This window comes from Chrysochloris asiatica, unplaced genomic scaffold (genome assembly GCF_000296735.1).
Source record: "Chrysochloris asiatica unplaced genomic scaffold, ChrAsi1.0 scaffold00025, whole genome shotgun sequence".
Classification (NCBI taxonomy): Eukaryota; Metazoa; Chordata; class Mammalia; order Afrosoricida; family Chrysochloridae; genus Chrysochloris; species Chrysochloris asiatica.
The window spans coordinates 413,064-426,476 of record NW_006408543.1 but is presented as its reverse complement, the minus strand read 5'-3'; the positions used below and the strand labels follow the sequence as shown (position 1 = coordinate 426,476).

The following is a 13,413-nucleotide window of genomic DNA, read 5'->3' as shown; positions in this document are numbered from 1 at the left end:
GGAGTGTAGGTCTACTTCCAGCTCATTTGCCTCAGTCACTTAATCTCGTTTCTGGATATGTGCAGATATGGTCATCTGCTTCTGTTTTTTGGGCATATTCAGGAGTTGTCAGTGGCCTTAATACTTATATGGCTGTGTATTTTGGTATTTTTTATGTCTTCAGATTGCCTCCAGGTAGATGTGATCAGGAGATGGGCTTCCCTTATCACTCTTCTTCCTGAGCAATTTCAAGATGCCACTGTTGGTCATTGTGATGTAACTCAGGATTTAATTTTCAACCAGTTTCCTTTTTAGTCTGCCTGTCCCACTCCACAACCCCAATTCAGGCCTTTTTCCTTGTGATAAACAGTTCATTGCCGGCTATGGCTGTTACGCACTTTTGGTTTTGTATTTGGTTTTAAGTGGAAACTGTCACTTTAAATTTCGAGGAGTTCTGTGCACATGCGTAGTAGAACCCTCCGGGGGTAGGGGTGGGGTGTCCACTCACTCAGGCCCCCTTCTAGTCACCAGAATGGAGGTACGCAGACAGCGAGAGACCAATTAACAGATTTTTTAAAAAAAATAATGTCCACACCTTTATCTCTGCGGTTCTGTCAGGCATTGTGGCTGCTCTGATCCTTCCCCCGCTCCATCTCACCCAAGATGGCAGCTCCAGGAGCAGCTGAGTGCCTTGGATTAGAAAGCACTGAATTTCTTGCTTCTGCTACAAATCTCCCTGGCTGTAAGCCTTCCAACATTCTAAATATTCCTTTATATGTGGTTCAGAGTTCTGGGACCATCCCCTGAGCCTGCTTGGTCCTGTATTCTGTGTTATTGTTAACGGAGCTCCTCACTGTACTTCTCCCCAAGCCGCCATCTTCTCAAGAACAAATTTGATGCATTAAACTAGTGACCAAAGACCAGAGGAGTTGTTATATGACATCAAGAATATCAGACATGAGGAAAGTAAAAGGTCATTAAAAAGACAGGCAAGAAAGAAAAGGCCAAAATGGATGTCAGAAGAAACTCTGAAACTTGCTTTTGAACATAGAGAAGCTAAAGCAACCCAAAGAAATAATGACATAAAAGAGCTAAACAGGAGGTTTCAAAGGGCAGCTTGACAAGAAAAAGTCAAATATTTTAATGCAATGTGTAAAAATTTGGAGTTAGAAAACCAAAAGGGAAGAACACACTCAGCTTTTCTCAAGCTATAGGAACTGAAGAAAAAAATCAAGTCTCACCTTGCAGTGGTGGATGGTTTTCTGGGAATGGTCAAGAACCAATGGTGTTGAAAGAAGCCCAGGTTGCAGCGAAAGCAAAGTACCCAACTCCAGGAACTGATGAGATAAATACTGAAATGCTACAACTAACTGATGCTGTGCTGGAGATACTCGGTTAGGCTAAAAATTTGGAACACAACTACCTGGCCAACCAACTGGAAGAAATCCATGTTTGTGCCCATTCCAAACAAAGATGATCCAATATGGACATCATCAATATCTGTAATGTACAGATGACATAATCTTGTTTGCTGGAAATGAAGAGGGCTTAAAGTACCTACTGATGAAGATCAAAGACGCTGGCATCTTAATGTAAAGAAAATGAAAATCTTCACAGCTGGATCACTAAATGTCATCATGATATGAAGCACTCTGGAAAAAGGTACGGTGTGTCCTTAGAAATAGAAGTGGATATAGAAATGCCTATGACCCTGCAATTGCTTTACTTGGTCTACATCCACAAGAAATACAAGCCAGGACATGAGTAGATATTTGCACAGCAATGTTCATTGCAGCACTAGTCACAATAGCAAAAAGATGTACACAGCATAAGTGTCCAGCAATGGAAGAATGGATAAAAAAAACTGTGATACATATACACAATGGAATACTATGCAACCTTGAAGAATAATGATGAATCTGCAAAACATCTCATCACATGGATAAACCTTGAGGGCATTATGCTTAGTGAAATTAGTCAGTCACAAAAGGACAAACATTTCATGATACCATTATTTTTAAAGCTTAATAAAAGATTTCCCTACTAAAAGAAACATTCTCTGATGGTTACCAGGGGTAGGAGGAAGGGGAGAGTAATTCAGAGGTTAGGGGGTGGACACATGTTAGCTTGGGTGATGGGGGGCAGTACACAAGAAGATTGAGGGTGGCAGATGAACAGTGAAGACAAGGAAAGACTTAGGGAGGTATGCGTGGGCTAAATGGGATAGAGGCAAATATGATTGATACACAACCTTGGAACAACTGTTCTGTGATACAGGGATTGAGACATAATCTGAATGGGTAACGGAGAGGGAAAATGTGTAGGTGCTTGACTATCTTAGGGATATTGATTTCCCCTGCCTGGTATTAGAAAATAGACATTTAAGTGGGATCAAAATGAATATTGGGAATTGCAGTTACAGAAAGTTTGTAAGCCCGACTTTAGCCTATAACTGATTGGATTAGCTAAAAGAAGAATTAGAATTGGCCCAGGGAAATAGCCTTCTTGTTAACCCTTTGTGGAGTATGGAGCCTTAGGTGGAATCCTGATCCCTACCCAGAACCTTCTGAGGTGGGACATTCCCACTTGAAAAGACCAACCCAGAATGCTGGGAGAACAGAAGATTTTTAGTGAAAGAAAGATGAACGGGGGAAAAGGCAAACTGTTTGGCTGTTAGAATGTCAAGCAAGCTGTTTCCTTTGAAGGCATCAAGGCAAGAAAAGTCAGCCCATCAGGGAAAACCCTGTCCTAAGACTGAAACTCAGACTCTGGTATACTCACTGTAGACCACCTGGTCTACTTGTGAGAGGAAGTGGGGGAAATGCAGCAATGGAAATATGGACTGAATTTGACCATGAGACTCAACCTTGGGAGGAGAGAAAGAAGAGCTAAGGGAGAACTCATGAGCCATGGGCACTGACCTAGCCACTGGAGTCTGCAGCTCAGAGTAAAGTGGCCAGACGCTCTCAAGTGCAGGGAGGTATGTGTGAATGCCCAGACTCGCAGCTCGTACCCGTTTGCCCTAGCTTGGGTGGACAGCTGACTAGAACTTGACCAGGTGAAGAGAAAGGTGCTTCATACTGTGAGCAAATGTGAATTTGATGGAGTGGACCTTTACTTATGAATGCAGTTGCTCAAAACTCCACCCGAAATGGAAGAATTCGTCATATCAAGGATCAAGCTGCTTTCCTCAGTGCACTGGATTGATGGTTGTTGTTAAGTGCTGTCGAGTTGATTCCGACCCATAGCGATCCTGTATAGGGTTTCCAAGGAGCAGCTGGTGAGCGTGAACCGCCGACCTTGCAGTTCAATTGGCTTTGCACCCACACCAGGACAGGTAATTTAGGCATTGGCTCTCAAAACTCTGGGGCTATAGAGGCATGAAGTGGCTGCTTTGCCAGCTTTCGTGAGTGCTGAGTTTCAGAACCAGTAGGGTAATGTAGAATCCCCACTGACTAGTTTTCCTCTTTTCCAGATGGATCTGGTGAAACGGGATTTAGGGATGATGATGATGGGATTTTATGATTCAATTGTGAGTAACTGTTAGGATTAATTGCTGTTGTCACAAATGTAATTGTAGAAGATGTGTAATTAAAAAGGGGGAATAGTTCATCTTTCATTTCAGGAACAAAGGACCCCAGGACCATCAAGAAGGGAGAGCAGATGAGTGGAGCCTGGGATCCTATCCAGAAAAGCAGGAACAGCAGAGACTGTGGCGGAGGTGATGACATGACGTGACAGAGCAGCTGTGGGCTCTAGGCCCACGGACTGAGAAAGGTGGTGTGCCTACGGGCAGGAGGCTGGCTTGCAAACTGTGCCCTTTGGACATTGAAATGAGTATATATGTTTTGTTTAGGATGTGTCCATCGTGTATTTTTGCTTTGTTGATTTGTGAAAAATAAGATGTAAGTGAAGCCACAGGGAGGAAGCAGGATAGCTGTTGTTGCAGGGAGGGAAGTGTAATCATCGAGATGAAAGAAAATATATGATTGGTTGAAAGTAATGCTGATGATCTTGTCTTAAATAAAAGAAGGAAAGAAAATGTATTGAGGGTCTAGTTCAATTTTAGAAAATCTGCATTTAAACGTATATGTGAACATTATAAAATATTATAGAGATCACTGAGGATTTTGCAAATTTTGCAGCAGGTTACATATGTATGCCATACATATTTATTTCAATAGAGTTAAAAAAACTAACAAATTTATATATTTAAAAATAAACCCCTGAATAAGTTAAAACAAAACAAAGCATGATAAATGAGTCAACATTGAAGTTACCAAAGAGTTCATTTTGCTTGAATCTAGAGTCAGCATTCCTGGAAGCACAGTCAAGAAATCAAACGTTGCATTAGGCCTATCTGCCACAAGAGACCTCTTTACAGTGTCAAGAAAATAAAAGCAAAGATGTCAGTTTGTGGACCAAGGTGCACCTGACTCAAGCCACGATAGTTTTCAGTTGCCTCAGCTGCATGCCTAAGCTGGACAATGAATTAGCAAGACTGAAGAAGACTCGGTGCTGTTAAATTAGGATGTTGACAAAGACGATCGAGCACACCTTGCATGAACTGTCCCAAGAACAAACGTGTTTTGGAAGTGCAGTCACAATTCCCTTTGGAAGCGATGGTGGCAAGACTGTTTCTCCTACTTTGGACATGTTTTCAGGAGGGACCGGTCCCTAGAGAATGCTATCATGCTTGGTAAAGTGGAGGGTCAGCGAAACAGCGGAAGAGCCCTGTGAGATGGATTAGCACAGTGGCAGTGGGCTCAAACGTAACAGCTGTGAGGATGACGCAGGACTGGGCTCTGTGTCCTCTTTGGTCCATAAAGTGTCTGATCCAGAACCAACTTGATGGTCCCTTCCCTGTCAGGACTATCCAGGTCCTCTAGAGGCAGATGCAGACAGATTTGGGAATACCCACCTGTGAAGAGGTGGCTTGATCTGAACCCTGGGAACCCAGGACAGTTGAGGTGGCCTCACACCCATGGCACCTGTGGGCATGGCCTCAGTACCAATGCCTTTGGGTTCTGTTTAGTTGGTTCTTGATCCCAGCAGGACCTGGGCAAGTGTTGTCCAAACCACGTAGCTTGGCTTGCCCCTCCTCTGCCTCCCGCTATACTGAACTCCTCGTCATCACTCACCTCTGTCACGTCCAAGCCTGTCCAGCCTTCAAGCAGTGGTCAGTGTGGCCACCATGGTTGCCAGGCCCAGACCTCCAGCTTATAGGTCTGCAGGACGCTGGGTCCCTGGCTGTAGTGTCTACAGCCCTGCAAGCAAACAGTCTGGAGAGGGCCCTGTGGATACTGGACTGGGGTCACTGGACTCGCCCACCTCCATGTCCTCTGAGTATGTCCACTGCATCTGTATGTTCTCACCACAGAAGTGCTGATACCACGAGACCGCAGATGCTGGGCTAACACTTCAGCACACTAGGGCTACTGTGTCTCCCATTTGCCGAGTTCATCCTGACCCCACCTGGGAGGTGCCCCTTGGAGCTCTCCACGGCTTAATGTGTGTGTACCGGCTGCGGCTTTCCGTTTCCAGTCTAGGAAAGCATCGTCACAGGAAATGATATCCTGGAAGAGTTGCTTGTTAAACAGTGCTGTGAGGAACATCTTTCATCTGTTTGGATTTGATTTTGGTGTAATGTTTGAGGTTGATATCCTGTTGTATTTTATGTAAATGATTCATAAGCATATATCGACTTTCTTGGTTAAGTCGCTTTATCACATGCTCTTTTTTTGGGCCTGTGTCTGTATGGTTTCTTCTGGAGTCTGCCCTAGACTTGGAGTCTAGCCGCAATGCTGCCTCCGCCTGTCTTCGTTGCTCCTTATTCCTCCTACATTTTCAGAAATGCTTGGTGTTTCGTGCAGTGCATTGTTCTTCTAGAGAAACTTCACATTGTTCGTTCCTCCCCAGATTCTACTGGGGTCAGTTTGTAATGGTACCGAGTTTGGCTGCAGTCCCTCTTGATCTCTCATTGCTTAGGACAGATATCTCGGCATGGATGCACTGGGTCAGAGGATGTGCAAAGACTTGATAAATACCCCACGTTGCCTCTGGGAACTGCATTTCTTCATTCCCCATGTTCAGTTAACCCGATGTCCACCTGTTGATGAGAAGTTTCTCTGTCACAGGGCTCCAAACGGGTTCTGCGCTCCCATGAGATTGTGCTGCCCCCCAGTGGACATGTGGAGACCGACCTGGCGCTGACCTTCTCACTGCAGGTGGGCAGGACTACACATTTTTCCTGGATGGTGATTTCTTCTATAAAGATTAGAATATTTCCTTTGGTCTCAGGTTGAATTTTTCATTCCATTCCCATGGAAAATGCAGTGAGGCCCAAAATCAGGCTATCAAGTGGGGTCATTTCAGTTTCGTCCCTTAGGAAAGGTAGGGAGAAATATATGGAAATTGCTGTTGGAAGCTGGAGTCCCTCAGGATGCTTCTGAGTGAGTCTGGCAGTGAATGTGGACCCGGGCACTAAGGTGCCCCTCAGGACCCTCCCGCATGGGCCCGGGTCTTAGGTGCCCTCTCAGGACCCTCCCGCATGGACCCGGGCCTTAGGCGCCCTCTCAGGACCCTTCCGTATAGACCAGGCCTCAAGGTGCCTCTCAGGACCCTCCCGCACAAGGACGCGGTGTGGACTCGGAGCCCCATTCACCTGCACACTAACCCAGCAGCAGTGTGGTAGGGGCACCATCTTCCGGCTGAATACACTTGCCTGAGAGAACACACTGGGTTGAGTGTCCGTCTATTTCATCAGAAACCTCCTCTCATTCCAACTGTGCTAGACCAGGCTGTGGTTGGTAGCATCCGTGAGAATTCTGACTGCTCTCACATGGCACCCCCCCCCAACCGTAAGACCCTGCTGACCCCCCAGGCTCTGCTGGCCACCAAGGAAGATATGCTAACTGCCCCCACACCAGGTTTTAGGTCCCTGCCCACCCAGGCTTCATTTGAGGGACTGACCAGACAGATGACTCTGGTCTTGGTGGTTGATTTTCTTGTTTGGGGGGCATGGAGTGGGGTGGTCAGTTTAGTTGAGCTGTACTTAGAAAATGTGTGATTCTCTTGTTCAGGTTCTGTGAGTTTTAACGAATGCATATAACTCTGTAATCACCATCAGAGTTAAGATCTAGAACCGTCTATCACTCAGTGTCCTCTAAGAAAGATGCTGTGAGCACCTGCTTTATGTACAGGCTGCACTGGGATTGGGGCTGGGGCTGGGCCGCCTGGCTGGGTAGCTGGCAGGGTCTACCCTGAACAGCACAACCCACAAGGTAGTGAGTGGTAATAGCCTCACAGTCACCTCAGACTCCATGGTGACCTGCTCCTCCCTGGGGCGCCTCTCTGCCCACACTGATCTCAGACTCCATGGTGACCTGCGCCTCCCTGGGGCACCTCTGCCCACACTGACAGGACCGTGACCCCACTGTGCCCACAGTACCCTCACTTCCTGAAGAGAGAAGGTAACAAACTTCAGATTATGCTGCAGCGGAGGAAGCGCTACAAGAACCGCACCATCCTGGGCTACAAGACGCTGGCTGTGGGCTCCATCAACATGGCCGAGGTAGGGGCTCGGACACAGCTGTGGCTGTGGGCTCCATCAACGTGGCCGAGGTGGGTTCTTGGGCACAGGTGTGGGTGGGGGCTTGGGCCAGGATGCAGGACAGCAGCCTCAGGGCCTTGCTGGGTGGAAAGAGAAAGGCCGCTGGGGTCAGTGGTGGTCGGGGAGGAGAGGCTGCGCTGCCTTGGTGTCAACACGGCCCTTGGCCTCGGCCCACCCCACAGGTGATGCAGCACCCGTCGGAGGGCGGACAGGTGTTGGACCTATGCAGCAATATTAAAGAGGCCGCCGTGAAGGTGGCTGAGATCTGGATCATCTCCCTGTCCAGCCAGCCTGTGGACCACGAGGACAGTGCCATGCAGGCTGGCCCTAAGACCAAGTCCACAGGTGACCCGTGTCCACACAGCACCAGTGTCCTCTGGACCTTTGCCTAGAGATCCACCCCATCCCCCTTCTGCCTCTGCAGCAGCTGCTACCCCCCAGCGGCATCCGGTAGCATACCTTGTTCAGCGTGGGGTTAGAGGTCAGGTGGGGATGCAGAGGGGTCAGCACAGCCTGCAGCATGTGGCCAGCATACTTCTGGAAACCCCGGCTGTGGTCCCTTAGCCACAGCACACTGCCCTCAGCAGAGTGGGCACGAGGGGCAGGGTGGAAAGCTGGTGCTGTACAGCGCCCGTAACAAGAACGGGCTCCTGCTGAGTGAGCAGTGGCCAGAGGGCCTGGGGAGGGTGTGCAGAGCAGCCCCTGCCCCCTGTCCTCAGAGTGCACCCCACCCTCAAGCTCCAGAATAGAATCTCAAGGTGCCTTCCTTCCATGTACTGATTCCGCAGACAACTACTCTGAGGAAGAGTCCGAGAGTTTCTCCTCCGAGCAGGAGGCCAGCGACGATGCTGTCCAGGGGCAGGTGATTGCAGCTGCAGGGACACAATGTGGAGCGTTGGGGGTGGGGGACAATGTTGAGGACTAGGCGTGGGTGAAGGATGTGTGTGGTGTGGAGGGCCTGGGGTGGAGTTAGGTGGGGTGGACGCAGAGGTCCGGGGACATGAGACACAGTGATTCTCTCTCTGTACCATGGCTAGGGGATGCTATGTGGAGCACAAGATGTAGAAGGTAAGGAGGGATGGGGTGTGTGATGTGGATGCTCGTGGAGGACCATGGGGGAGATACAGTGGTCCACAGGGGCTAAGGGGATAAGAACATGCCCCACACTGGGAGCCTTGGAGCAGGTGATGTGGGGGCTGGTGGAGGCCCATGAGCTCCTGAGGTCTCAGGAACAGTTGCTGTGCTCAGGGGTGGAGCGTCTCCCCTGTCCAGGACTCCTGTCCCTCTGCGGGACGTGGGTGGCCTTGGGCCTGCACATGTCCCATCCTAGGGCATGGCAACATAGCTTTAGGGCACATGTGTCCCCACAGGATCTGGATGAGGATGACTTCGATGTGGGGAAACCCAAGAAGCAACGGCGATCGATAGTAAGAACGACGTCCAGGACCAGGGTGGGTGGAGACGTGTTCTAACCCTGGGGACGGGTGGGCATGTGGGCCGGGTGCATGGGGCCCAGCCTTAGGGGCAGCCCACCACAGGGGAGGGGACTATGGCACCATCAGTCACAGGTTTTGCTTGTGGGCATAGCTGGCACCATGCCAACCCCTGGTTCTGGCCACGTGAAGGGGGACGGGGCCATCAGGGAGGCCCCACACTTCATGTCCTACCACACAGTGTGCAAGAAGCCGCTTCCTACTAGAGCGAGTGGGGAGCCGGGGGTTGGTCTGGGAAGGGTCCAACTCCCTCACCTCCCACAGCAGGCTTCTAGAGAGGGCCATGATCTCGCTCCGTGCCTTGGGTCCGTTTGTAGGTCTGACCATGCGTTTTGGTCTGAAATGATTTTAAACATGCTTGTTGTGGTACAAATAGTTAACACACTCAGCTGCTGACCAAAAGCTTGGTGGTTTGACTCTACCCAGATACCTCCAAAGAAAGGCCTCTTGTTCCTCTAAAAACTCCGCCTCTGAGAAACGTGTGGAGCACAGTTCTGCTCGGACCCACACGGGGTGGCCATGAGTCCGAGTGCCCCAACAGCAGTGGGGTCTGGTGGTGGCAGACCCTAAGTCATGTAGCATATGCCGAGACTGCCCCCTGTAGGAAGCAGGACTGACTCGGTGTCCGACTTGTCTTGCAGCAACAGAACTTCAAGCAGAAGGTTGTGGCCCTGCTGCGGAGGTTTAAAGTGTCGGATGAGGTGAGGTCCCGGGGCCGCCGCCCACTCTGCCTGTTCCCCACATTTGGACAGCTGTGCTCACCGCTGTATTAGCAACACTGCCCCCTCCCAGCTGATGGTGAGGTGTCTCTGAGGTGGGAATTCTGGATCCAAGTCGTGGCTCTGTCTTCTACTGTTGGTGTGACCATCATAGCATGACTTTCCTCATATGTAGGACGGGGTGACAGGGACCCCACTCCCAGGAACCCTGCAAAAAGCCATGACTGCCCCAGAAAGTGCACGTCATGTTTCAGTCCTATTACAACCCCCTGAGCAAGATCCAAGGGGTGGGTTTCTCTTTCATTATTCCCTAGGCTCCAAATTTTCTACAATGAGTTTGTGTAACTTTTTAAAATCAGAAGAAAGAGATCTCATTTTTCTTTAGATGTGGTCAGAGAACACTTTAAACACTGGGTTGTGGACCCACGTTGGAGAAGTGGCTTTTAGCAGTGAAAGCGTCACCCTCACCATGCACACATACCAGGGCCTCTGCCCCTTGGACAAGGAGGGCAGAGCTGCGCTGGGCCCATCGGACCCCAGCAACCACGTGTAAGCAGCTGCTCTGCTCAGACACATCAGAAGACAGTGTTACCAAGACCAGCGACTCACTCACCTGGTCTGAGAGGAAGTGCTGCCTCAGAGCCACGGGTATGGGTAGCCAGACAACAAAATGATAAAAAAAAAAGGACCCAAATGGGAATTCTGGAGCAGACAAGTACAGTCGCTGAGGTGAAAACGTCACTAGAGAGGTTCAACAGAAGATTGCAGCAGGCAGAAGAAAGACCCATTGAACTTGAAGATGGAGTGAGTTATCCAGTCTGGGAGCTGAAGGAAGAATGGAGACAAGTGAACAGGGTCTGAGGAGCCATAGGACACACACAGTACGGGGCCCAGAAGGAGATGAGAACAAACATCTGCGTAAATGGTCTAAAACTTCCCACGTCTCGTGGAAGACATGAATCTACACAAATTAGAATGCCTCTGTGAAATGGACAAATTCTAAGAAGCTCTTATGAACTCCAAACAGGATAAACTCAGGGATCCATATTGAGACACTTAAAGTGAAATTGTCAAAACCCAAAGGTGTTTGCGAGGAATCTGTATGTAGACCAATAGGCAGTCATTTGGGACTGAATGGTTTAAAATCAGGAGAGGTATGCTCCAGGGTTGTATTCCTTCACTATACTTATTCAATCTGTATGTGGAGCAAATAATCCTAGAAACTGTATTATTTGAAGAACATGGCATCAAGATTGGAGGAAAACTCATCACCAATGAGTCAAGGAAAATGTGTTTGAAAATTATCCTCATATACTAGCCATCATGAAACTTACAGGGAAGAATCACACTTGAGAGGTAATTAGTCTCCACAAAATTCCAAAGAATTTTTGAGGGAATAACAATAAAGAATGAAAATAAGAAAAAAATCAGCCTTTAACAATTTAGTCAACTTCAGCTAGTTTTAGGTGGGAAGTCCAAAATAAGCAAGACATTTAAAAGTCTTATTCACATCAATAAGTGCCATATTTTCCACATTATTTAGAGATTTACTTATATTTTGGTTGAAAGCTGCTTATTTCAAAAAGACATACACATTTAAAAGAAAGATAACCATAATAGGGTATAATTGGGGGAGATAACATGTTTTTAAAAGACAACCTTCTTAGCTTGCTTTTCAGTCCATTCCATGTACATAACATATTTTTTTGAAGTGAGTCTTGTGAGAACGTTGAAGAACAGGAATTCAGTGACTTTTTTTTTTTTTTTGAGTTTTTATTGTGAATTGAGTTTACATGGGCGAGCAATCGATTTTATACTCATTGTTTCATTGAAATGATTATAAGCTCCTCCATGCATCACCATTCAACAGTATTTGCTTCTATTCCTTCTGTTTTGTTTTGTTTTTTTGGCGGGGGATGTACACAGAAACACTCAGGAATATATAATCATTTAAACAACCAAAGGACACATTCTGGAAGCCTGCCTCCTGGCCACCAGCACACAGCCTTTCTCTTTCCATGAGTCGAGTCCTCAGCTGCTCCCTCTCTCCATGTCCTCATCTCTGCCTCCATCTCTGGTGTTGCTGTTTCTTTGGATAGGGTCCCACATTCCACTCATGCTTTCTCCCTTGATGGTCCTAGGGTCCTCTCTTCTTGGAGTGTAAGATTAATTACTCCCCCCCCCCTTTTTTATACAAAATTTCTACCTTTACAGTTATGACAGGCCTAATTAGCCATGATAACTATTACTTGCTATTGAATCATAAGAATCTTATCCCCATCTCCTTTCACCAGACTCATCTGGACAAGATGAAAACTATTCAGTGGGAACTCTACCTTCCCCCGCATACTCTGAAACTAAACTCCCTCTTGAAAACTTGTAAGGCAGTCACTTCGTGCCTTTATAGCCCCCTCATTTTAGGTAGCCAATGTCTAAATTGCCCATCCCTTTCAACCCTGTACAGAGAGGGTATAGGATTGATACTTGATGTGAAGACTCCCTCCCTCTCAGTTGGTATTTTGAGCTACTGATTTCAGGGACTTCCTATTCTTCGGTCCCTGACGATTTCTCATTTTGAGACAAAAAAGGTTACCATCTTTTAGGTAACTCTGCTCTGTCAACTTAAAGTCTCATCCATATGAAGTCACAGAATGAAAATGACCTGGTTTGTTCATTACTAAATCTGTCATAATTATGTATTGTTTAAATGGTGTTGTAGGATGAGCCCTGGACTACAAACCACAAGGTTGGTAGTTCAAACCCACCAGCCACTCCAAGGGAGAAAGATGAAGTTTTCTGTTCCCGTAAAGACAGTCTCAGAAAACCATATACAGGTTGTTGTGACTCGTCATCAACTCGATGGCAGTGAGTTTGATTTCGGTTTTTGTTTCTTCTCCTCACAGGTGTTTATGTACACATTGAAATGGTCCAAATTCACTAGAAGAGCTTGGTTCTGGAAAGCACCCTGTGCTGGTGGTAGGCAGGGCCACTGAGTTCTGGATTTGACTCTCCCACAACTTAGTGAGACTTTGATTAATTTGTTGTTGTTGTTGTTAGTGAGCTACACAGTCAAATGTCTTTGCAAAGTCAGTGAAACCTAGGTAAACATTTTCCTGGTCTTTTCTGCCAAGTACACCTTAGAAGAGCAGTGATAGTACTCGGTCATGCCCTCTTCTAAATCCAACTGGAATTCTGTCAGTTCCCTTTTGATGGACTGCTGTACCCATTTTTCAGTTGACTTCAGAAAAATTTTACCTGGGTGTAACAATGTCACTGTTTAACACTGCCCACATTCTATTGGATCACCTTTCCTTACAATGGGCACAAATAAATAGACCTCTTCCTTTTGGCTGGCCTGGTAATTTATCTTGTTTTAGGAGAGTGAGTGCTTCCAGTGTTGTATCTCTTGATGAAAGATTTCAGTTTGTATTCTTTCGATTCCTGGAGCCTTGTTTTTGCCAAAGCCTTCAGTGCAGCCTGGACTTTTTCCTTCAGTACCATTGGTTCTTGATCATATAGTACCTTCTGAAAGGGTTGAACATTGACCAAGTCTTTTTGGTACAGTGGCTCCATATATTCCTTCCATCTTTTTTTTTTTTTTTAATTTATT

General features: G+C 47.3%; 1 protein-coding gene across 1 annotated transcript in view; it reads left to right on the top strand.

Moving 5' to 3' along the window:
* PACS2 (phosphofurin acidic cluster sorting protein 2) overlaps positions 1-13,413 on the top strand; it is a 42,295-nt gene that overhangs the window by 5,234 nt on the left and 23,648 nt on the right. The window contains exons 3-8 of the mRNA XM_006839595.1: positions 6,117-6,206; positions 7,427-7,552; positions 7,774-7,936; positions 8,380-8,453; positions 8,962-9,018; positions 9,726-9,785. Of these exons, the coding sequence (XP_006839658.1) occupies positions 6,117-6,206; positions 7,427-7,552; positions 7,774-7,936; positions 8,380-8,453; positions 8,962-9,018; positions 9,726-9,785 (570 nt within the window). The remainder of the gene's footprint in view (positions 1-6,116; positions 6,207-7,426; positions 7,553-7,773; positions 7,937-8,379; positions 8,454-8,961; positions 9,019-9,725; positions 9,786-13,413) is intronic.